Source organism: Protopterus annectens, chromosome 1.part2 (assembly GCF_019279795.1).
Source record: "Protopterus annectens isolate FY-2018-M chromosome 1.part2, PAN1.0, whole genome shotgun sequence".
In the NCBI taxonomy this organism is placed as follows: Eukaryota; Metazoa; Chordata; order Ceratodontiformes; family Protopteridae; genus Protopterus; species Protopterus annectens.
The window spans coordinates 1,178,459,908-1,178,487,302 of NC_056727.1; the positions used below are offsets into that span (position 1 = coordinate 1,178,459,908).

At 38.1% G+C, this 27,395-nt stretch overlaps 1 protein-coding gene across 1 annotated transcript in view; it reads left to right on the forward strand.

Annotated features, from left to right (window-relative positions):
* The window catches only part of LOC122792440 (vomeronasal type-2 receptor 1-like), a 250,190-nt gene that overhangs the window by 175,596 nt on the left and 47,199 nt on the right, over window positions 1-27,395 (forward strand). The window contains exon 6 of the mRNA XM_044060228.1: window positions 1,206-1,329. Coding sequence (XP_043916163.1) covers window positions 1,206-1,329 — 124 coding nt within the window. The remainder of the gene's footprint in view (window positions 1-1,205; window positions 1,330-27,395) is intronic.

The following is a 27,395-nucleotide window of genomic DNA, read 5'->3' on the forward strand; positions in this document are numbered from 1 at the left end:
AGGACTAACTGATATAAGGTGTTTGTATGGATGAAGTCCAGAAATGTCTGGACATGCATGTTTGAGGACGTATAAGTCTCCCAATTTATGGAGAGGTAGATAAAGTCTCCCAGGAGAATAGTGTTTGGCTGTAAACTAGGACGTATGAGCTGAAGGGGGCATAGGGGGGGTACTGTATTTAGTTCTAATATGGTAAGGGGTTTTGTTAATAGTAAGTTGCATGTGGAAGAGTTACAGGTTATTATCTTGTTAAATGATTCTGTAAATGAAGTGTTTTTTTAAGAGTATGGAGAAACCACCACCTTTAGTGGCTTTGTCTAGTGCAGTGGGCCTAAACTTCATACAGACTCTGAAAACATGCGATGATGGAGTGTTTTCAATGCTCTTGTCTGTGATGATGCATTCATCATTATTTTCTAGTACAAGGACTGTTTGTAGGGAGAAGAGGGTTTTTTTTGGCTAGAAGACTGGTGTTTCTTCAAAACGCACTACATAGGTGGGCAAAGATTTAGCCACCATACAAAAGTCTTGACAGGAGATGCGCAGGCCGTACTTGACAGGCTATTTATATTTATATGGAAATGTAGACAAAATATATCCTATTATGGGATACCTACTATGATATCTGAGGTTCCATAGTAAAAGATTAGGAATAAGGATAATTGTTCAGAATTTCAGATCCTGACCCCAGCTAACGTAGCAAAATAGTAAAAATAAAAAAGTGCTCTTTCTAGAGGAAATACAAATCACTCAACTTAAGGTTTTAAACAGCTCTTTATTTTACAATGGAAAAGAGTTCTTGTGTGACTGACAGGTTACACTTTTCTTGTCTGAATTACAAGTGTTGAAATCAAACAAATTTGAACATACTGTGTTCATAATTTACAATTTTACCTTCCAAGGTTACCAAAGAAAGTTAAAAGACAAATAGTTGATTTTAGTGCAAAAGGAAGTATTTATCAGAATAATGGTGGCATCAGAACTTATCCTAATATGGAGCAGGGGAAAAACATAGAGTAGTGTTGTCCCCACATTAAAAAAGAAATACAAAATATTGTGACTATGTATGAAATGCTTGCACTTTATTAAAATGACAGCAAAAATAAAATGAGAATTGTGAATAGTTATAACTGATATATTTGTTTTTTCTAGATCCCTAATGAGAATTGACAATAGTTATAACTCATAAATTTTTTTTTTCCTAGATCCCTCGTTCAGTATGTAGTGAGCCTTGTTCTCCAGGGCACAGAAAGGTTTCTCGCCAAGGAGAACCAGTTTGTTGCTTTGACTGTACTTTATGCCCAGAAGGTGAAATTTCTAACAGAAGTGGTAAGTGTAATTTAAATTAAAATCCATTCAATTTTAGAATTCCACATTGTTTCACTATTACATGTACTGCATTTGTTGTGCTTCAACTATATATATGGGCAGCATGCTGGAATAGAATCTAATATTGTTAAGTGTTTCAGAGAACTTCAATTACTTGTTAGGTTGCTGGCAGAGCAGGGGTTTTACCTCCTTCTGTCCACAAGGGTTTTCACTGTAGTGCAGAATATCCTCTCACATCCGAAGGTAAATAAATGCTCATAAATTATCTATAGGTATGTTTACAGTATGCATCTGAGGACACATTTCCCAGACACATTATTATGTAGGAATACATGCATTAAGGGCACACCTTTGCAGTTCATACATTGTGTCTGTTAGTTTTACAGGACTTTACTGTCTGATTGCATGATTTGCCTGCATCTGAGCTCTAAAATCAACAGAAATGTGTTGTAGCAAATGCATCTGAGTTGGGGGTTGTTGGCTGAAAGTGTATTGTGTGTTTTCTTGATTGGTCTGTAGGTCTTGCATTGCAAAACTTGTTTTTCTGCTTTTATATAAGCCCATTATTTGTGTAAGTTTGAGCTCAATTCTTCAGAACTACTCTTGGTTTGGCTACTTAGCCTGAGAGTTACAACGAATCTGCTGAATCTAAAGCCAACCACTGCTAAAAGAATGATAATAAGTATAATTTTGCACTTCTGCTGATTATTGTTACTGTATTTCTTAAGAATCATCTATTAATTGCTACATTTCTCACACTTTAATAGAGTTTAAAGCTGAACTGTTTCCACTGCTGCTGCACTGCTTAATTAAATTTCATCTGCCAGTTTTACAGGGCAGTAATATCTAGATTGTGTGGTTTCCCTGCACTTGAGCTCTAAACCCATCATTGTTACTTTAAGAGCGTTTTCTGACTGCACCCTTGTGACAGAAGTGTGCTGTAGCAAACCTGTCTGAGTTGGGGTTGCTGGCTGAAAGCTTATTGTGTGCTTTCCTGATTGGTCTGTAGGCCTTGCTGTTTTAAAACTTGTTTTACTGATTCTGTATAAGCCCAGTGTTTGAGCTAGGTTGTTCTCTGTGCAGCAGTGGTTAGCAGTGCCCTGTATAGATGCAAACAATATCAAGTAAAAATTTCCCTTAGAATAACTATCTCTGTGACCTTTCCCAGTTCTCCTGCTGCTTTAGGAGCATCTGATTTGCACACACAGAGCAACATCACCTTGCTGGAGAGTTACAGTTCTCATTGAGTATAGCACCTATTCCACGCCGGTGTGCTATCATCCTAGTCCAGTTAAATCACCCCACTGTTTTTCCCTAGTTAAACCCATATTAAAAAAAACTGTAACCATGGATAGCCATTTTTCTGCTATCTCTGTGGCCAGCCTATTGGATATGGGCATCATGAGGCAAGGTAACAATTGTCTTATCTATACTGACAACCACTTAATCCTTAAACAAACAAGCACAATATGTTGATAGATGTAGTTATACTATGAAAATTGAGACACGACTCACATACTGACAAATCAAATGACAAACTGGTTGTCAGCACCTGCACATCATTTCCCTCAGTAAATAAGGTCTCAACACATAAACCCACATATACAGAGGTACTCAGAAGTAACTTACCAAAACCTCAGTGCCTTCCTGTATACTGTCTCAGAAACCACATGCAAACAAAACCAAGTCAACACCAACCACTACACATAAAAATGCACATCAAAGTGTATCCACAAGCAAGCTCCTAAGGTGAAACACCACACATTCAAAATCGTGGTCACAGGAGACTCCATTGTGAGACACATGGCACCAGGCTGGATAAACAGAGGGTTACACTCAGTTGCCTGTGAGGGGCTAGGATTCAACAGATCATGCAGGCACTCAGGTCAGGTCACTCAGCCACAAGTGCCAATATGACTCAGTCATAGACAATGTGGGTGTGAATGACCTGAGACAGACTTCTCTGGACTATATGAAGAGAGACATGATGGACCTTTCTGAATATGTGTCGCAGGTGGGTATGAGCCTCACATTCAGCAGCATTCTACCCTCACCAAGAATGATTCCACAAGACAAACAGAAAATGATTGATGTCAATATTTGGCTTTGATACTCATGTCATTCTAAAGGGATCCTGTATTTGACAGTCTGGGACAACATGATCGACAGACCACTCTGCTTTGCCAGAGATGGTCTGCACCTGTTGCTGCTAATCTTTTGAATACTGGCCAAGGCATTCGCCACCCCATAGTCCTTTTTAGGCAGTGCTAAACAACAGACATACTAACATAACAAATTCTGGTAATGCCAAACTAAATGCACTCCTGCTCAATGCCAAGAGTCTTAACAAAAACTGCAGTCCCTGGAAACTCTCCTTGCCCTAGAGAATGCTGAAGTTTGTACAGTTACAGAGACATCATTCAAGGTTGCTGAAAGCATATCAGCAGTGCAAGGCTACAATGCCTATCACACCTTCAGACCATCCTCTGAAAAGAAAAAAATAAATAAAAGGAAGAAGTGTTTTCATTTACATAAAAAGCAACCGCACCTCTAGATTGTCAAGCAGGATGACTTGCTTGAGTTACTCCATGTCCAGCTGATCATAGGCAAAATTCCTCACTTATTTAAATGTAAAAAGCTACAATTGGAGAATTGTTATTTAACTAAAAATATTGAGCTTCAATATGTGCTGAAAGGTCTGAGACTTTGGCATTTCACCAGTGGTGTAGAAAACAAACCTGAGATGCTTCTTGAATTGCACGGCATATTTGATGGGGCTGGTATTGATGTAATGAAAATAATAATTAAACATAACACTCGTGAGATGGAGAAATGATTCCCTTAACAAAGCTATCTGTGATGATCTTTTCTTTAGTCATTATGAGACTAATTATTACACTTTTTCTAGTGTGGACAAGGCATGTAATAATATTTTTCCTATAAGTCTGAGAAACTTAAAAGAGACCTAGACAATTATGCGAAAGGCAAGGTTTATCTGAAGCCTCCAGGTTTCCATGACAACTGGAGATTAACCACCAATCAGCATGATTTCAGGGGAAGTGAGCAGTCACATATGTCCAACGTTTCAAATTCTGAGCCGTATGATGAGTCTGGCCCTTTAGAACAGAAACCTCTTAGGAGATCTGAACAGATCAGGAATTATCAGCAGCAAATGAACACTTGGAAGCAACAAAATCTGAACAATATGTATTTGAAACAGCGTGTCAAGCTCAGAACAAGCAATGGAATTAACAGTTATTAATGATTCTGAATAATGGACTGAATTGACTGTAACCACTATTGTCAATGAGTGTGAAGATTTTAAAGTATACAATTATTCTAGCAAAAATGTATTGTTTCTCATGATAATATCTTATCTAAAGGTTTAACGTTTGTACCTGCTAAAAGAACTAACCTGGTTACTGCCATTTACAGATTTAAAAATGTACACTCAAAAATTGAACTTAGGATTGTGGTTCAATGAAAACGATAGGCCTGATGATATTCATAGGTTGTACAGACCTATATCAACCCTCTCTTGAATCAAAATATTAGTATGTTTGAAAAAGTATGTGAGGGTGACATTCAGAATATTTTAAAGCAAAAATGCATGGTTAACCAGTGTATAACAGCTACTGAGAAAAAGCTTTTTCATGACATAGCTGATGGCAGTAGTATTCATGTCATGAAACCGGATAAAGGGGGGTGGATTTGTGGTGATGAATTGGATAGATTATTTAAATAAGATGAATGCCCTTCTAATCTAGGATACATATGAGGAACTGTCATATCAATGAAATCAATAGGGCATATGCAAAAACTGATATTTTGTTATATGATATACTTTTAGAAGGGACAATCAACAAAAAATGAGTATAAAGTTATGTTTAAAACTGCCATTGGCAGTATATTTGGCATATCCAAGGTTCACGGAAGTTTGGTTCATCCAGACCTTTGTCCTATATTAGACTCTAATTGGTCAAAAACATATTTTATAGCTAGGTTTCTAGATCAGTATTTGAAAAGAGGATTGGATGACATCAGACAGATATGCAAAGACCCATGGCATTTTTTGAGTCTGTTGAAAAATACAGGTTATCAGTCTGATGCTCTTTTTGTCACTATGAACATGTATAATTTATTTTGTGCAATACCCCATTGCATTGGTCTTGAATGGTTTAACACAGCTATTCAAACATGCTAGTTTTGGGAATGACAAAGTTCAAGCCATGATTATACTAATGGAAACTGTTAAAAACAATTTTTTTTGAAGACCTGTACTTTAGAGAGGTTACGGGGTCACCACGGGAGCAGCATGAACTCCCATGTTTGTGAATTATGTGATGGCAGAATGGGAAGATTGGTATGTATTGCAAAGTGAATTTAGCCATTGCTGGTTATTGTATATCCATTTTTTGGATGATTTTTTGATAATGGAACATTGTTGACAAATTACAAGAGTTTTTTACCTATATTAACAATATGTTGGAAGAGCAGCCGCTGTGGTGCAGCTTTTAGCATTGCCACCTCACAGCAAGAGGTTCTCCGGTTCAATGCTGGGGTGCCTTCTGTTTGGAGTCTGCATGTCCTCCCTGTGGTTGCGTGGGTTTCCTCTGGGTACTCTGGTTTCCTCCCACATTTCAAAGACATGCTGTAGGTGGATTGGTTACTCTAAATTGGCCCTAGGCATGAGTGCATGCATGTGTGTGCCTTCTGTGGAAGGTTGGGTGCCAGGCTGGCAACTCAACACTGTAAATCTCCACTGCCAATCATGAGCGGACAGGTGATCTGCTGTGGCGACCTCTAACCGGGAAAAGCCAGAAGAAGAAGATTAACAATATGTTGGAATTTTTAAAAATTTTGGTTAAGTTTCAGAACAACAAAATTACATTTTTGGATGTTGAAATTAGCAAGAATTGTGGCAACCATAAATATATTTCAAATATTTATTGGAAAATACCTTTTCCAACTCTTATCTTCAATTTTCAAGTTGGCATCTGGAACATCAAAAAAGTCAGTTGCAAAAGGTCAATTCGCTCACCTTGCAAGAATAATTTCTGAAAATGATATGTTTCTTAAAGAATGTGATTTTTTAATAGGCATGTTTATAAAAAGGGGTTACCCTACTCTATTTCTCAGTAATATTAAAGAAGTAATAGTGAAAGGAGAATTAAGGATTTTTGCACCTATTCTTTCAAATATTACTATTTAAAATACAGAAACAACACAAAGTAATGTGAGGTCTAGTTTTGGGAATAATAAGCTTTTTATTTCTACCTATACCCTTGATAGTAAAATTATTGCAGATTCAATTTATAAAAACTGGAATCTATTTCTGATGGAACCAGGTTTAATGAAAAAGATAGGTGACAGACCCCATATAGTGTATAGAAGAGACAAGACATTTGAAAAATTATCTTGAGTCAAGGAATAAAATATATATTGTTTTTTAATAAAAATCAAAATGGGACATCTAAATGTGGGTCATGTTCCCCATGTTTGTATGTTATACGGGGTGACAGTTTTGTTATCAGTGGAACTACGTATACAGTATATGGCCATTACACTTGTGATTTAAAAAGAGTGGTATATTTAGCTCAATGCATGTCTTGTCCTGCATATTATATAAGCAAGACATCTAGAAAATTTAAAAATCACATATATGAGCAGATTCTTGATATTAAGAATAAAAAAACCTACAAATGCGTTATATAAATATAATGCTGAATTTGAATCACATCCATTTTATTTTTATGTTATAGAACAAGTGAATAAAGTTTTGCAAGGCAAAATAATTGATGAACATTTGGATGCCTGTGAGCTTAGGTTACAGCTGAAGTTGAATGCCATGTTTTGGCCTGGATTGAATGATGTTTGCTCTTTAAATCCTATTTTGAATTTAAAGTACTTTAATGGTATATAATTAATTATAGTGATTATTAAGAGTTTAATTGTGATGTGAATTTTATTGGTTTTGTATGGTCACATGTTTTATAGATTTTAATATATAACATTTGTATTAGATTAAGGTTTTAGTTCTGATGAAGTTCTGAAATGACAATGAAAGCACTCAACTTATTAATAACATTTTACTGGCTTATATTAGTATTGCCTACATTGTCTACACTGGAAGTTGTTCTTGAAAAATACCCCACCATATCATCTCTAGCTACAGATCCTCACACATGAACCATGGAATCCACTCTGCATACCTGAAGTTACTAGAATCATTTATCTTTCAGCCCAACACATTACTCATGATCAGTTTTAACTACCTCACCATAAACTGAGAACATATATGACCACTAATATGTAGGGTTAGAGCTTTCTGGACTTCATCTGCACTCCCACTAGGAGCTCAAATGTCATTGACATAGTACTCAGAAACATGGGGGAGCATTGTACCCCCCAGCATAATTTCCTCATTGCAAAAATCGGATCATAAATTGGTCTCCTTTGAAATAAATGCAATGGTAAGTACCCCCACCAAGCTCTAAAACACTAAAGAATTTTTCCAAGACAAATTTCCTCCTGTTAAGTGTTAGCATAGGTAATTTTAAAACACCTCTAACCTTGAAAACACATAGACCTATGTAGAAGTATACATGAATGCCCTGTACAACCACTTAAACAACTACATAGAAACAGCAGTACATGAGTGAACTAAATCCATGTCTAGCTAGAAAAACAAGCCACCTTGGTGGACCCCTGCATAGATAGACTGTACAACAGAAGAACGAAACTCCTATTTAGAATGGGAGGGAGCACAACAGAGAAAAAAAGTCATTTGTCTGAACAGTGAAATCAGGGAACTAGTCAACTCTTTAAAAGCTAAATACAAGACCAAAATAGCCTCCCAAGAAAAGAATAACCACAAAGCATTTTTCATTATATCTGAAATCTTAAAGGGAAACACTCAAAATGTTCTAGTTGCCTGTAGATGGCATGACCTATACTCAGCCAGAAGAAATAGCAAACCTGCTGGCGAATACATTCAGTTCAAATTTCACCCCCTCATTACCTCTGGTCACTCGCCATAAAATACACACTAATATTCCTTTGCCTGTTGTCACTGTACTCACTAAAGGAAGATATATGGCATCAATGGACCCTGATGGAATCCCAGGCTGCCATTAAATAGCTTGAAACATGACCTAGCAGCCTCACTCAGATCTCTATTTAACCAGAGACTCCAGGCAGGCTTGTCCTACTAGAGTGGAGGACAGCAACAGTCATTCCTCTGCACAAGGCAGGACCAGCAACTGACTCAGGAAACTACAGATCCATAAGTCTGACAAGTTTCATATATATGGCTATGGAAAGGATAATCATGAACCTGATTAACAAAGCATAGACTATCTCCAGACTCTAGACCCAACCCAGTTCAGCTTCATCAAAGTCAGGGCCTGCCTGCTTAGTCTGGTAGACTTCTTTGAGAAGATCACCAAGGCCATGGGTGATTGAAAGACAATGCATACTGCCTACCTTCACCTAGCTAAGGCTATTTGACATAATACCCTACTTGGGTATTATAGATAAACCCACTAAATTGAGCATAAACCTCTACGTCACCAGATGGGTAGCCAAATGATTCACTGATAGGACACATGTTGTTAGAGTGAAGGAATGCACATCCAGCAAGAGGCCAGTCACCAGTGGAGTATCACAGGGCTCAGTACTGGACCCCTCCTGCTTGGAATATACTTCGTAGATGTCAAGGCAAATGAAGATGGCCTTTGGCTGACCAAATTGCTGATGACAGCAAGTTGGGGACAATCACTGACTCCCCAAATGATGTTGATATATAAGAAAGATCTGATGCAGACTAATGATTGGTTACAGAGCCATGGGGTTAAACTAAATGTGAAAAAGTACGTAATAATATCCTTTTGGAAATCAAATATCCCTGCAAATTATAACATTGATAGCACCCCCCTAATAGTGGACCTAGTGGTGAAGGATGTAGGTACTCAGATAGATAATGGTTTGAATTTTGATTACCATACATCCAGGGTGGTGAGAAAAACGTTTATGTGGCTCAACTTATAAGTAAGGGCATGGCATCCAGGTCTAAGGATATTGTAACACCACTGTACTCAGCTCTCATCAGACCAATAATCAAGAACAATGTACTCTTTTGCATGTACCTCTCCAGGCACCTGCAACAGTTGGAGCATCCTCAGAGGTTTCTCACCAAAAGGGGATATCTATACTGGGTATACAGGGCACTATCAGACCCCACACTGATGGACCTCCTGCATATCAACAAAACTAAGAACACCAGAATTGCCCATTCTAAAGACTTAAACATTGCCTGTGATATAAATAGGACCTGCTGGAGAGACAGGCATGTATTCCAGAGACTACCCAGTTTCTGAAGCAGGCTTTACATCCATGTGAAGCAGAGTTCCTCCCTAACACACTCATGGTGTAACTTAGATGGGGAACAGGCAATTCATCCCTGTCTTAGCACCTATGTCTTTAATGGACACAGGCAACCTGTAAATGGTTTCTCACCCAGACCTCCGCTTGTAAATGCTTCATCTCCCAAGCCCCCGCTTACACTTATCATGGGTAGCAGAACTTGTCAGAGATTTGAGATGCATGGCTAGGTTTAAAAAGGCCCTTCTGATCATCAAGCCTAGTAAATACCTATGAACCTAAAAAATACAGGGTATAGTCAACATGTTATATGTGGACCTATTAAGAGCCCTATCACTGTATTCAGCTTCCAACCAGTTACTAAGGGGTGAACTGTGTTTGACCTACAAGGTAGCCTCTGTCCCAGCCATGATAGAAATGTTGCATATTCGCAAAACTAATTGCATGAGGGTTACCTGCTCCAAAGATTAAACCTGATCTCTGACATGAATAGATAATGCTGGAGACACTGATATGTGTCCCAAAGATTGCCCCAGCTCTGGAATAGGCTTCCTGTTTATGTGAACCAGCACCCTTCCCTGACCATCTTCCAGCGCAATCTGGGCGGATGGATAGGAAATTGCAAATTCACTCTTGGGGTGGCACCCATGCCCCTTATGGACAGAGGCAGTCTGTAAAAATAGTCAAAACCTCACTTTCTAACCCTTTTTATCTTTCCCCTAGTAACAGAAATTGGGCAAAATCTGGGTAAAACATGCTATGCTTGTAAGGGCTCTTGATCTGTTAGTCTAGTGATCTCCTGTGAACCTATGAATAGTTATAGAGCTGGTTGACATTAGTATAAGAGGAGGAAGTAGGGAAACCAAATTAGAAGTAACATAACTGATCTGGCAGTTAAGACTCAATTCAGGTACCTGCCCTGGTTTGAATGTATGTGTCAGTATAGCTAGTATTTTAAAAATGAGATTGACAAAGTTAATATTGCTAATATTAACTATTTATATTCATATTCACATTTTCATTCATAGTTATTACTATAGTTTAATCAGATACTGTGGTTATTTATTAATGAATGTAACCTTTTATGTTTTGAAATGATCATGTATTTTATAATTACAATTATAAAATGATGAAGTGATGTTTTATTCTGTTGAAGTCCAGGAAATATAGTCATATAAAAATTATCAATTTTATATAAAATAAGATTAGCTTGTTTAATGTATAGCTCCAAGTAATTTAACTGTGTTTCTTTTGATCATTGGAAATGCAGCTCAAATAAAAATGTCCTCAAAGATATGCAGAAGAAAATCAATGTGAAACACTCTCTCAGCCACTGTGAAACAGGGTTCCACAAGTGTGGGGCCTGATATGTGAAAGCACAGAAGCCAGAGGTTTTCAACATCACCTGCAGAATGACTGACAGTCTGTGGGAGGAACCTAGTGCTTATGGATAGCAATCTGGCACTGTGGCTTCAGTAGGTGCAGGACCCAAAATCATTTGTGGATATGCCAACATCAAGATTTAAAGATAATACAAATAAAGCCAGCAGCCACTGCATACACCACAGAATAGGCATACTGTGATGGCAACATGGCGTGCCAGTAAGTAGCCTGGCAGTAGAGTTTTTTCCCAAGCTACATATGGTCAATCTTTTTGTCAGGGAGCCCCAGGTAATGGGCATTACAGTAGTCAAGGTGGGATGAGAACAACTACCAAGAGATCATCTTGAGGGTAAGGTGCATGATACAGAAAGAAATGCTATGTGAAAATACAGTGACTTCACCACAGCTGAGACCTGGTCCTTAAATGTTGGCCAGTTGACCAGAATCACACCTAAAACATACTCCTTGACAAATTCAAACTTGTTTTCTACCATAGAAGATACTTGATGGGAGTGGCAATGAAGTAGCTTTGAAAATATCATGAACTGTCTTAGTTTTGAAAGTAAGCTTCAACTCATTAAATATTAGCCAAGATGGATAACATTCAAGTCATCAGAGAAGGAATACACATTTGTCATATTGACTTGAGAGACGAAGAGGAAAAGCTGGGTATTATCAAAGTGTCTTAGATAAACAAATAAATAACAAATAAATAAGTAAATAAATACATGAATGAATGAAATGAATGAATAAAAAATAATAAAAATATTGAAATTGTAAGATGAGTATGCTAGACTAGACAACTGCAGTAACTGAATGATGAACAATGTGAAGCTAGCATGACACACATGCATGAACAGCTGCCTTGATCTATATTTCAGACAAGCTCTCCTAATCAGTCTACTAATAGGAAAACAATGATATACCATAATGATGGCCCAAATATGGCATGGTAGGAGGGCAGGATATCCATACTTTTTGCTGGTGATGTGGGTTCAGATAGTGACTAGATGCTTGAGAGCTGGCAGGGTTAAGAGATGACTGAACAACAGTAGACAGGTCAATGTCCTTGGCAAGCAACTGAAGGATCTAGTACTCTCCACTGGTTTGCACATCTCTGATAGATACTTGTTGAAGTAATATAAAGATTTTTAATGAGGCGCATTCTCCAGCTTGCAGGCAGTATGATCCTGTCAGAGACGTGGACCAATAGAGAGAACAACCACTGCACTCTTCTTTTGTGGTTTATGGAAAGGCTTAAAATGCCTTAGCTTTGCTAAATGACAGTAGGACAGGACCTTACCATCCAAGCTGTTGCTCATGATAGGGAACAAATGAGCTGTTTGGCAACAGAAAACATCCTTAAGTCATTTGAGCTTAGTGGGGACGGTAGGAAAACATATGCAAAAAATGAATAATATACTAGACTAGCGACTGCTAACTCTACCTTTTTTCTGCATCTGTGTATTCAGCCTAGATATTAGCACATATTAACACATTCAGTGCTTTCATTTCAGTACAGACAATAACTAGCCTATTAGAGAATAGCTGCAGTTCACATTAGCCGTGCACATCACTTTCACTCTTTATGACCTTGCTATCTTGAATTTAAATAGTGCCTCTAATATATTTAGCTTTTTCTAAGATATGAATTACTCTACAATCCAGAGCACTCTTCAATGTCTAACATTGTATTTTGAGAGTCCCAAAACAAGTCTTAGGAAAATCAACATTTCATCATACTGATGCTGAAAAAAATTGTAATATGGGAGATTCTAAATTGGGGACATACATTATCAAATACTAGGAAATCCTCCCACCTAATATAAGAAGCACAGTTGAACAAACTGAAGAGTAAGTTGTAAAAAACAGTGGTGCGACGTACTTCTATTCGATTCAGAAACCTGGGCAGTGAATGTAGAGCAGTTGAGGAAATGTGAGGTGATGGAGATGCAGGGTGCACACTAAGGGACAGACAAAGAAATGATGACATCAGAGCAGAAGCCAAAGTAGCCCAACCTGCAGAGAAGGTCAAAGCGAATAGATTATGGTGTTTCAGTCACATGTTCAGGAAATTAGAAGATGATTTGATGAAGAAAATTGGAAGAGACAGGAAGAATGCAAGAGGAAATGAGGATGTCCAGCCAAGAGAAGGAAAGATTACATAAGGAAAGACCTGTGATATTCAGGCATGACTGTTGAAAACGTTAAGAGATTGTTTCTGAACAGAGAAAGGTGGTGACAGTTGATATAACACCTACCCTAAAGGAGGGTTATTGATGATGACCTAATCAATTGACAAATATCTACACAATATTTGTGTTTCCAACTGCAGCATACTTTGATAACTGATCTCAAAAAACTCCTAAAAATCATTGCACCAAATTATACCTTCAAAAAGGTTAATATATAAATAACCCATTTAATCTGTTTTGTGATTCACTGCCTCTAAACTTTATTTCCCAATGTATACCTTTTTTCTATTACCATTAACCCTTTCTCCTGCAACACTTTTTTTTCTTCCTAATTATGTTTTATTGATATTAGAGTTTTCATTTAGGGTACTATGCAGTTTATTATTACTTTGAATTTATGTTGTACTGCAAGCTTTTTCAACATTATTGTTACAGCTGCATGTACTACTTACTATTACTTTATAAGATTGCATTTCAGTGCATCATTTACCTTCTCTGAGACTAAAACATATAATGCATTTTGCAGTCCTATTTCTAGCAGGACTGCTCTGTACATTATGCATGGATGATTCAAAGACTCTTGTAGCTCTACAGTGGATAGAAGACTCCAGCTTGTAGCACTACAACTATCCTGCTGGAGAAGGTCATATTCAAATGTGGCAGTCTGGGATTACAGTGAATGCAAATTAGCCATAGTTGCCTCCTTAAGCTTTTTCTAGGCATAGAATAACATTGTTAAGCAATTCAAAGAAAAGGTCTATGATGCTGTTTGGGAAGAGAAGTGATAAATATGTACATCACCCACTCATGTCTATGACGGGGGGGGGGGTTGTTAAGTGTCACAGCAGACAAATACTGAGGAGCTGCATGTGTGCAAGTGTATGTGTCTGTGTGAGTATTTGTGTGTATGTGTGTGTGTGTGTGTGTGTGTGTGTGTGTGTTGCTGCATTTATTGGTAGGGGAATACCATAATGATTACCATTTAACTGTGCAATATTCAGTCCAAGAAGCAAGCTCAAAAACTATTAACAAACTTTTGCTGAATGAGACTCTTTGTCTCTCATTTTATCGGAGTTGCACTATTAGGGCTCCCCAGCAAAGCCCTTATAGTGTTATGGGGATAATCTCTCTGAATCCTGCCTTTTATTTTATCTTTTGTAATTTGTATTCCTTAGTCTTATGTTCATTTGTATTGCAGATGTTTGGGAATTGCTTCCTCGAGACTCTAATTGAGGATTAGACTTCCTAGCTGAACATTCCTTGTTAACAAATGTAAATAAATAAATATAACTTGCCTAACATCTACAAAATCTTTATTTAAATGTCAAACGTTTTGCACTTTGATGACTAGCTGCGGTTTGTCAATGGAAGTCTTCAATGAATGTGTGATACATATAATTTTCTGTCTAAGTATGTATGCTCAGTCAGCAAATAAGATGACACTGAAATTTTGTGATGTAAAAGTAGTAGCCTAGAATAACATTTCTGGAGCAGCACAGTGGGATAGCTCCTAAAATTAGGTTATTCATGTGAGGAGTACATATGTAAACAACACAAGCTGAAGAATTATAAACATTTTTTGTTTCCCATTGAATGTATGATGAATGCAGTTGTGGTCCTCGGTACATTGAGAAGCATCCTGGTAATCAAGTCCAAAGTGCACTGATGCATATAAGTGACTTGTACACTATGTGTTGTACACAGTCAGGGACTATCCTGATTGAGAGACATGACTCACGATAGTCAGAACTGGCATACAGTCCCCATACTGATTTGTATGAAGACTGCATGAATGCCTAGTATGCCAATGAATATTATTTGGTCTTCTGTTTGCAAAGGAAGACAACACTGTGTAGCTTGACAGAACTACACAATGCAGCACTGAAGGCTGCTCATTATGCTGCTTTATGCCTTCCAAATAGGCCATACTGTGTCTAACATGTTACTGTACATCACTGCACTATGATCTGCTACCACTCCTGAATGTCATTCAGAAGGGAATCACAGTCATTAGGCATTCTAGTCAAATGGGGTTCATTACTATACTATAGTAATAAGGGGACCTTGTATTGTGCAGTTTCCTATTGGTGGGAGTTTACCAGTATTACACTGTGGGGAGCAAGAAAATGTTGTGTGAGGTAGTAGGTTTTCCTGCACCATAAAAGACTTAAAGTTTCTGGAAGGTATTTTCCTTTCTTGTAGAAGGTTTGTTGGTGAGGGGGACTGTAGCTTTAACACCACTATCATTTTGCTCAGCACTATATAATGTGCAACATGCTATCAGGAGACAGAGATTGCTGTACTCAAAAATGGCACACCATCTGTGTATACATATTTAGTTTATTTTGCTGGGGCCAGCATATACAATAGTTGTGCACCACTTATGAATTGTATATGATAAGGTGGTGGGTTCCTTACCATAGGAAATTAGTGCTAAAGACACTTTAATTCCACCATGGAGCAAGACCCTGCAAAAGGCCTTGCTCCATTGTGTAAAGAATTTTATGAATCTCAAAGGGCTAATTCTACATATCTTATACTATGTAAAGACTATAACTATGTATATGTATGTACATGTGTATATATATATATATATATATATATATATATATATATATATATATATATATATATACATATACATACGCACACACACACACACACACACACACACACACACACACACACACACACACACACACACACACACACACACCAATTACCTTGTACTTCTTCACAGCACAGAGCCTGTTGTCAGTACATCTGACCCTGATATGGCAGTCACAAGGGTCAACTCCCAAATATTTTCACTGAGAATTTTGTCTTTGTATAATGTAAGCAAATTTAACTTAAAGAACCTTGCTGTGCATTAATTTCATCTAGTCAAATATGTGCATGACTGTGCTGGAAATTAGTTCATAACATCCTCCTCCCAGACAGAGTTGTCCTTGCACTCTAAGGACCACATTCTAAGTTGGCCACTGTCCTTTCTCTTGACCAGTAGATCACACTGTATATGCCAGTTACTTATTCTTCCTGGCTGACAGGTTTCTACATTCAGGAAATGAAAAAATAAATGTTATACTTTGTACCACTCTGCTAATTGCTTTGTATTGCTGATATTGCCAACATCCTGGCAGATAGGTTCAGTGCTAAGTTTACCCCACTCTCACCTCCTAAAGGGCCCTTATCTATACTGGAAGAATGCAGAGTTCCTGTAATCACAACTACGTAGATAAGAACTGCACTCTCTAAAGCCAAGAACACAGCATCCATGGGACCAGACAACATCCTAGGATGCGTTTTACACGAACTTCAAAATGAACTGGCTCTCCACCTAAGTACCATGCCCACTGAATTGTGCACAGCAACAGTTAACCCACACCATAAAGGGGGAGCCACCACGGACCCTGAGAACTATCGCTGTATTATCCTGATGAGCCTGGTCTGCAAGGCCATGGAACATATCATTATGGAACTTATAAACAAAGACATTGGTAACCTCCAAACTCTGGACCCCACCCACTTCGGGTTTGTGAAAGGCAGAGCATGTTTCCTGAACCTGACTGATTTCTTTGAAGCAGTCACCAAAGCCATAGACGAGGGTAAGGTGGTTCACACAGCCTATCTTGACCTTGCCAAGGCTTTCGACACCATCCCCCATTTTGGAAATATAGATAAACTCACTAAACTAGGTATAAATTCCTATGTCACAAGATGGTTTGCCAACTGGCTCATTGACAGAACCCACACTGTAAAAGTTGCAGACTCCAAATCCAACTTCTAACCAGTGACAAGTGGAGTACCAAAGGGTTCAGTCCTGGGTCCTCTCCTGTTTGGTATCTACTTCTCTGAAGTACAGGCTAACACAGAAGGTCTCTGGCTAATGAAGTTCACAGATGACTGCAAACTAGGAGTCAGAATCGAGTCCCCAAATGATGTGGACATCCTACAGAAGGGCCTCACTGAGACAGATGCCTGGTGTCACAGCCATGGCCTCAAGCTCAGTGCCAAAAAGTGCATTGTTATCCCCTTTGGTAAAAACTCTCTACCCATGAACTACCCCATAGGCTGCAGTCTACTTAACACCGAAAGTGTGATAAGAGACCTTGGGAACCAGGTGGACAGTAGTCTCGCATTTGATAATCATATTGCCACAGTGGTCAGGAAATCCTCCTACATGGCATACCTCATCACAAAAGGGCTTTTATCCAGGAAGAAAGAGGACATTGTTCCCCTTACTCATTAGACCCATTATAGAGTATAATGCCCCTTTTGGAATGTACCTCACAAGACATCTACAACAGCTGGAAAGGCAGAAGAAGTACCTCACAAAGAGGATTACTGGCCTCAAACAGATGCTCTATGCTGACCATCTCAAAAAACTCCAGCTTTACTCTGTAGCATATCGCCTACTCTGAGGTGATCTCTGCCTAACATACAAAGCTATGTCAAACCCAGAGCTGTTGGACATGCTCCAGCTAAAGAAATCCCAATCCCTCCGAGCTACATGCTCTAGGGACCTAAACCTTGTCACCACAATAAACCGAACATGCTGGAGGGAAATATTCCTGTCCCAGAGACTTCCCATACTCTGGAACAAGCTACCCATCTATATCAAACAAACTAGTCATTAGCACTCTTCAGAAAAACTCTTGATGAGTGGATGGGAAATAGGAAATTCACCCCGGGGATCACTTCTGTGGTTCTGATGGACAGGGGCACAGGAAAATAATGTTCTTGGGTGGTGAAAGCCAGGGAACTTTGTTGGCTAGGCTTACTTAGGCCCTTGGGCCAATAGCCTAGTACCTACCTATGAACCTATTGGCAATAAACTAATTACTCTTTGTTATAATTTGACCTGAGGGTAAATATTAATTGGTTGGACATAAACTCTAACTCCTCTACATCTAGCATGAACTTATTGGGTTCACATATCTAATTAAATAACCCCGCAATTATAGCAAGACATCAAATTCCTTATTAGACTGGATCCTAGTATCAGACCCTAGCAAATGCATTATCTCAGGTATAATGTCTATCTGTTTCAGTGATCATCTCCTAGTCTATACAGCCAAACACTTCACACATACAACATGCAACCTTTCCAAGTTTAACCAAGAAATGTTTATTAGTAACCAATCATCTATTAACTGGAACTTCCTAAAAATCTTCCCCTTAAATGATACTGTAAATGAATTAAATCCAACTTTCCTCATTAACCTAAATAGCATTGTACCTCGTTGAAGGAGGAGACTAAACATGAATAATGCAATTTGGCTATCCAAAAAGAGCAGAATGCTAAGGCAGGATTGAGAAAAAGCATGGAAAGAATGTCAAAATATAAACTGCCACAGTATCTTGAAAACTTTCGAATGCTTCACAATTGTACTAAAAAGCAAGTTAATGAAGACAAAAACTCTACTATAACTTTCAGAATAATGGTAAAGATAACCTAAAAAATTTTGGACAGCCATTAAGAAGTCTTCCATCCCAGCCATAAATTCAACCCTAACCCCTCTCCCAATAACTAATCACTCATAATAATAATAATAATAATAATAAATATTATTATAAAAACAAATTTCTTTAGAGAGAATACAACCCATTCTCTAAATATTAATTTAAATGGAGATTACATGGACTGTATGATATCTAGGCACAGATTAAATGGACTACATTATCTCTAGGCACATAGTATTGGTACTGTACAGATGACATGTGCATTTGAAACAGAATAGATAGTGCTTACAACAGTAGTCTGTAATTTGAGTAAAAGTAATAGAATGTAATATCATTACAGACAGTTCAACTGAACTTCCTGTCATGAGAGTGACGCCTGATAATGTGAGTCTCAATAAACCTTGAGCAGTCTATAAATTGCACTGAAATATTAGAATGCAATGCTAATATAGTTAAAATGGGCTTCCTATCAGAAGTGCAAAGCCTGACAATTAATCTCAGTGCTTGAACATATAAATTGCGATTCAACCAAAGTAGCAGGGAATTTAAAAACTTGCTGTTTACTTTTGCAGAACAAAGTTGGCCCCTGCATCCCTTGGTACTATGTCCCAAAACCATTGCTACACATATATATAACTTAGGGATTCCTCTACCTGGGAATAAGGGGAATACTTCAGGATTCCACAGTTTCAGAGTTAGTACATATTCCTCTATTTGTACTTGTTTGTTTATTTGTTTGCAGTTCCAAGGACCATACAGAGTTCATTGACAGACTGCACGGCAATGTTTCATGAGTTACATGGAATATACTGCAGCACAACAACTTGTGAAGAAATAGTGCAATGAAAGATGATAGTTTCACAAATACCAAATATGAGACTTGGGAGAATTCTGTTAATGCTGTTTAACCTTAGATAAAAACTACAAAGGGGACTCTAGTATTATTTTCATCGGCAGTGGTGATGATAAGATACAGAGCAACAGTGGCAGCTGGTGACTTCAAATCAAAGGGGGGCTGCAGGAGACTGCTAAATGGATGGGGCCAATGGAAAAGGGTGTGGTCAGGTAGAAAGAGGTGGAGCTATGCTAAAAACGGCAACAACTGGAATTTAATTAAATAAGCTGCCCTGGGTGCCAAACCGTCATTATGAGAGTTCAATCAAGACAAAATGAATTGTAGAAGAAAAAATATTTCAATGCATTGGCTACATGACAGCTTACTTAATATCTAGATGGAAACAAAAAGGTTTTGAGGCATAAAAAATCAATTACTTTTTAAATACATTACTGGAATGCCAGTCAAAATCAAGTATAAAAAAACAAGCAGCACTCAACTCAAACCACTTTTCCTTGCACTGCAGTTCTAATTATAATTTATATTCAGCTTTATAAAAGTACCAAGTGACATGCTGAAAGTAGCAATGTCTGTGATACCTTCACTTGTAAAAATGTTTCTTATCCAAAAAAGACCTGCTGCCTGACAACAACTATCTACTTGTTTCATAGGGAAAACATGATCAAAGTAAAAAATGAACATCAAACAAGAAACAAGCTCAAGGTAAATTGTTTAAAGGATTACTGCACAGGTTATGGACCACACATGATAGATTGGCATTCTGTTTAGTTTACCGGTAAAGCCTGCAAAGACGACTGCAAGTCTCCAACAAATGTAATGAGCTTCTGAAAATATTGTAATCCTGTCCTTTATTACAAATACTGTCATATGCATTTCAATACCTAAGGCTTATACGCTATCTAGTTATGTAAATATTCTCTGCATGGCAACAACAAAAAGGCTTTCAATGTTGGTAATTCTTTAACAGTATGCTTATTAAAGCTTACTTGCATCTTACAGTCTCAGACAAGCTTACCTGATGGTCATTAAGGCATTGTTACTTAAACACAGAGCAACAGGCACTGCAACAACATGCATTTTCTGAATAAGAAGAAGCATAAATCAATAGTATAAAAATATGACAGAAAATCAGAACATTCTGCAAAATCAAGGACAGATGAAAAGCCACTGTAGTACTTGTGTCTACCTTGGATGGAGGGAATACTCCACACACTTACACTGCATAACTGCTCCTTGCCTTGCTTGGACACATCCAGAGTCACTACGTGGGGGAGTGGGGTGCAACAAGATTGGCACAATTTGAAATATCTCTGGCTGACAGTGATGGCCCTGACACATTTATCATACGTCTCAGCATCAGAGCAAGAAATCTGGACAAAGCCATAAACAGAAGTGGGACAAAGGGCCAAAAATAAGGACAATTTTTAAATATTGTTCTCAATAACTTAGAAAGATAATAGAATAGTAGGTCTTGCATTAGTATGAATTTTCTGAAGGGTATGAAATCTGAAACTCAAATGTCTGTCATTATTTTCTAACTTCAGTTTTTGATTATTTGCCACTAATTTGCCAGAAAACCACAATTTTATGAAAAACGGACCAAAAATGTGATGCAAAAATATAAAATAGCCACACAATACAGCTGGGAAACTGTCAAAGAAGGGTCACTTTTTTAATATTAGCACTGTTAACTTAAGCTGCTTACAAAATAAGAGAATCTACATACATTTCTGAAATTAAAAGTAATTTGTAACTCTGATCATTACAATTATTTATTAATTGTAAACCCTCCAAGTTTTCTTCCAAATTTGCCATTTTGCAGAGGGATTATTAGGGAGAGAGCAACATTTTGAAGCAAAATTGGGGACAGTTGAGAGGTTTGTATATATCTAATTCTATAAAGTGATTTATTTGCTCTCAACCTTTTAATGCAGGAAACCTGGACAAGGCCAATATATATTAGGGGAACATACAAACAGTACTAAAAATTGCTCTTGTATAAACTTAGACAGTTGACAAAACAACAGGTCTTGCTTTAGCATGCATTTTTCTGAAGAGTATGAAGTCTGAAACTCAATGTCTGTTATTATTTAGTGACTTCATTCCTAAATGATTTGCCAGAAAACCACAAATTTTATAAGGAACAAACCAAAACTAAGAAGCAAAAATCTATTCATTCTGCAAAAATCTGGACAGTTAAGAGGTGTAGTTCAGCCTGAGCTGTCTGAGTTTGCCACCCTTCCCCCTCACAAAATCATGGTCGAATGGGGCCTCCCCCCCTTCAGCAACTCCAATGTCCCATTACTTGGCTATTTCACCCCATTTACCATAAAAACTATAATGTGCATACTGCTTTACTTCTATGATGATTTGGATTTCATTTAAAAGTTTTATTTTACATTTTACAGCACAAACACTAATAGACATCTGTTAAATAAAGCAATGCAGTCTCACAATGAAAATAGACTTAGCATTAAAATTTCACCGTCCTTGAAACTCACATTCATTGAAACAGCATTGGAACCCACATTCAAAGAAAATACATCTGGCCAGTGGTAGAGAACAATTAACTTTGGGCTGTTTTCAAATCATAGGCTCCTTGCACAGGAAACATACATGTGTTCTTTGATACACCTTCCTGATTGTATTAAATTATATTCCTTGTATAATACAGTGCAGTTGTTAGAGGGTGTTTTAAATTTATTGTTTTGAACATTTTTCCAGTAAACAATGAAACAAAATGCATGCACCAATGATGACAAAACTGCCCAGTTCAGAACATTTCCATCATAAAAGTCTACTCAAACTTCTACAATCCACCAGTATCAGTAAATATGCACAATCTTTGCAGAAGTAAAAGTCATCTAAATAATTCCACATTAAAGAGATCTGTAACTAATGAAGAGGTTGCTGCTAGCAAACAACTTTATATTTCATTGTTCCATCTACAAATAAAGTGCCTGTTGCCTTTGAGGAATAAATTGCCTATGTTACATTAAAAAAAATGATAAACTAGTAATATTGCAATAGGGAATGGATGGCAAACTGATAACAGGTTCAACGTTACTAGGTAGCTCCATCAAAGAGGACATTCTCAGGACTGCAGCATTAGCCCCCTTTAAAAGTACAACATAGTACAGTATCAGCAATGCATATACATACTGTGGGAGTAGAACCCACAGCATTCTGCATTGAAAGCAAGTACATGACCTGTTGTGCTATTAACAATGCAAGCAAGCTCACCATAAGCAACACTAAACTTCTCTTCAAGCTCTCAGCTCCTTGTAAAATCCACTCGACACTCAACTGTATCTTTCAACTTTGAAGCACAAGGAGTCTGGAAAAAGCCAAAATTTATTGGGGGGACAAAAGCCCAAAAACTAGGGACACATTTAAACATTGCTTTTATAATCTTGGAAAGTTGCTAGAATAAAATGCTGTGTTACCACCACGTATTTCACTGCCAAGTCTTAAAACCAGGACCCTGTGCACTATAGTCAGAGCAACAACACTATGCCAACTCAGCTGTTTCTTGAAAGACATGTAGACTGAAACTTAAATGGCTATCATTTAGTGAATTCAGTTCTCAACATAGCTCTCAACCTCTTAGCACAAAACACCTAGACAAACCCAATAATGGGGGAATACAGCTCCCAAACATATTTAGTGAATTCAGTTCTCAGCATAGCTCTCAACATCTTAGCACAAAAAAACCTGGACAAAGCCAATAATGGTGGAATACAGCCCCAAAAATAAGTTCACATTTCAAATATTGATCTTATAAACAGAAACTTGCTAGAATAAAATGTTTTGTGTTACCATGTATTTTCTGAAGAATATGAAGTCTGAAATTCAAATGCCTGTCATTATTTAGTGAATTCAAAATCCAGAAACCCACAAATTAAACAAGAACAAAAATATGAGGCAAAAATTTCACAAGTGATAGTGGGTAGGGAATTAAAGCTCTTGCTACCTGCTCCCAAGGTCTAGGGTTTGAGTACAGCCACCAGGTGTATTTCCTGAGTTCTCTTTAGCCACCAGGTATGTTTAAGTGGGGAATTTTACACACACACACCCTACCTAACTTCTGGGACTTGCATTTGTTTTCATTTTCTTTCCTTTCTTTTTTACAACTGGAGTGGGCTGCATTCCTGAAGTCCAATAGCATGAGCTGCCCCAGCAGAGCAAGTATCTTAACATGCTAGTGAGTTAGCTACATGAAGTTGTATGTTACATGGTGCATATGTGAACTACATAGTTCAGTCTGAATCCACACCTCCAGTTGCCTAGGTAACATAGTCAGTCTTTCTACCTTCTGTATTGGCCATTCAGATACTACATGGTATATGGTCAGATATGAACAAATGCATCTGCAGAAACAAAGAAATTAATTTATTTTCAAGATTTCCTGCATTTACAACTATAGAAGTATAATTTATGTGGAAAAAGTATAGAAATGCAGCTCACTAGAATCCTTTTATTGCATAGAAACTTAACAAAAACTGTAAGTCTTAATCACGGAAATTTGATTATTTCTCATTGTGAATAGTTTAGCAGAGTGCTACACTTGGGAAGAAACCTCAAAGGTATTGAACTCTTCTATTTTGGTTAAAGTGGAAAAAGTGAGAATAGTAGCAATTAGAAATTCTAGGGTTGTTGTGAAACTAAAAAAGAATTTGTAATTTATTTTTCATTTATTCTTTACAAAAGTATATGTTCTTATAGACATTATAAATAGTTATGTTACTGAGCTGCAGATCATAGCAAAGAACAGTGAATTTTGTTTGTTGCATGATTCCTTGATAATAGAACATCTTTTGGTATTACAAATGATGTAACAAGGATAATAAGATCATAGGAAGTTACTAGGTTAATGACCCTAAGGCTCTTGCAAGCCTAGCCAAGTTATACCCTTGTTTCCATGATCATCACCTATTGCCCCTGTTCAAGAGAGACACAGGTGGAACCCCCAGGGTGAATTTATAGTTACCCATCTAACTGTCCAAATTGTGCTTGAAGAGGGCCAAAGAGGTGCTCTGCTTGACATGAATTGGAAGTCTGTTCCACACTTGTGGTAACCTCTGGGAAACAAAACTGTCTGTCCAGCAGATTCTATTAATGTCACATACCAGGTTAAAGTCTTTAGAGCAAGTAATCTGTGAGTCATTGGACATATGGATATGCAGCATTCCCAATAAAGCAGAGTCAGAGATTGCTTTATGCCTCTGAGAAGTCTGTATGAAATGGAGTAAAGTGACAGTAATTTCAACTGATCCACATAGGACAGATGCTGAATACCTTGAATTCTACATGTAAGGAACTTTTGTGGTCTCTCCAATTGCTGCAGGTGCCTGAAAGGTACATACCAAAAGGGGAATTGTACTCAGTTATTGGCCTGATGAGGGAAGAGTACAGGGAGGTTATAACTTACTTTTTTTCTGGAGCCCTTACTTATGAGATGAGCAGTATAGTCTGCCCTTCCTACCACTGTGGAGACATGGTGGTTAAAGGTAAAGTTACTGTCAACCTGTGTGCCCAGGTCTCTAACTACTGAAGGCATGCTAAGGGTGTTTCTATCGATGTGGTAGTTAGCCGGAACTTCGCTCTTACTGAAAGGGATGATAATACATTTTTTGCATTGAATTTAAGGCCATGACTTTGGCATCAATCATTTGTTTGAGTAAGACCCTCTTGTAGGATGTTGACATTGTTTCAAGATTCTATGACCACTCCCAGTTTGCAGTCTTCAGTAAACTTTGTCAGCTACAGACCTTTAGTTTTTGCTTGTACTTTGGAGAACTAGATTCTGAACAGTAGAGGTCCTATGACTGATCCCTGTGGAACATCACTGGTTATGGGTCTGCTGTTCGAGGTGAATTCCTCTATTTTGACTGTATGGGTTCTATCAGTGAGCTAGTTAGTGACCCACCTAATGATATAAGAGTTGATACCTTGTTGGGTGAGTTTGCCAATAGTGCCTGTGTTTGGAATAGTGTCAAAAGCCTTGGCCAAGTCCAGGTAGGTTGTATGCACAGTTTTCCCCTCATCAAGGGCTCTGATGACTGCCTCAAAGAAGTTCACCAAGTTTAACAGGCATGCGCTCCCTCTGGCAAATCCAAACTGAGTAGGGTCAAGTGTTTGGAGATTGCCTATATTTTTGTTGATAAGGTCCAGGATGATTTGCTCCATGATCTTGCAGATAAGGCTAGTCAGGCTAATAAGCCTATAGTTCCCAGGGTCAGTGGAAGCATCACCTTTGTGCAAGGGGATAATGGTGGCAATTTTCCATTCAGCTGGGATGAAGCCAATGCTTAGACTCCGATTGAAAGGACTACCCAATGGTGTTGCTAATTCTTGTTGGAGCCCATGTAGGATGCAGCCTGGGATGTTATTAGGTCCCATAGATGCTGTGTTTTTGGCCTTAGAGAGGGCATTTATGACCTGTTCTCATTTATGACCTGTTCTCTAAAGATACAAGGTGAAGGACAGGTGGAAGAAATGTCATGGGGTATGTGTGGTGGGGGCAGGGGAGTGAAGTTTTCACAGAACCTGTCAGATAACAGGTTTGCTATATCCACAGGATCAGTGTATGTGGTATCATTAACAACCAGTTCCAGTGCAAATCTAGGTCTTACCTTTTAGGCTAAGGATGTAACTAAAGAATGCCTTATGGTTGTCCTTATTTCAGGATGTTAATTTGGATTCATAGTTTCCTTTGGAGGACTTCACAAGAAGTCTTATTTCCTTGTTTAAGCTGAGGAGGAATGTTTCCATTTTAGGGCACATTCCCTCTTACTTTTAGGCAACAGTTTCTTCCTCTTATTGTAAAGCCTGTTAATGGCAGTTGTCCACCAGGCAGGTTTGCTCTTCCATGAAGAGCTTGTTTTGGTCCTATCAGGTGCAACCACGTCAGTGCAGTTATACAGGTGCTTATAAAAAGCATTGGTGCAAGACGCTGCATAGTTGCCAGTTACATCTGAGGGAGGAGGTGCAGTGAAGCTATTTATACTATCCCTTAGAAGGATATCATTTGCTTTGGAGAAGTTTTTTAGTTTAGTTGCTGCTGGGGGAGGGGTCCAGTGTGATAGTTACTTTGAATGATACTGATTTGTGGTCAGATCTTACAATGGAAGACCTCAGACTGGGGGTGCTACAGCAGTCCCCCATATTGATAAGCACCAGAGCCAAGGCATTGGCACCCCTACTTAGGGTGTCCACGAGATGGTCTAAAGTGTTGGAGTAAATGAACTTGAGGAACCTTTGGGCAAGTGAGTTTGAGCATAAGCAATTTACCCAGCCAAAGGATGGGTAATAAAAATCACCCAGAACCATGGTATTTGGATGTATCTTGATGTATTCCAGTAGATTCAAGTAGGCAGAGTGGGTGTCTTGATTCATGGAGGGTATCCTGTAGCTGGCAATGACTTGAATAGGTCCAACCAACAGTTAGTTGCACGTGAAGTGTCTCCAGGGAATCATAATGTTTGACCAATCTGGATGTGTATTTATCTTTAAAGACTATTGATACACCATCTCCTTTAGTATTCATGCCTTCCATTTGTGGTCTGAACATGTGGTAGGAGGTATAACCCAATATGGATGGGGTGCTCTCCAGTACCTTGAACCAGGTGTCTGTGACTGCACAGAAGTTAGCATCTTCCAAGATGAGGAATGCCTTCAGTGAGTGCAGTTTCAAGCTGAGACTCCTAGCATTTAGCAACATAACCCTGAGGTTGTTTTTTGATGAAATTTTTATGTCGAGAATTTTGTCCTTATGACATTGCCTA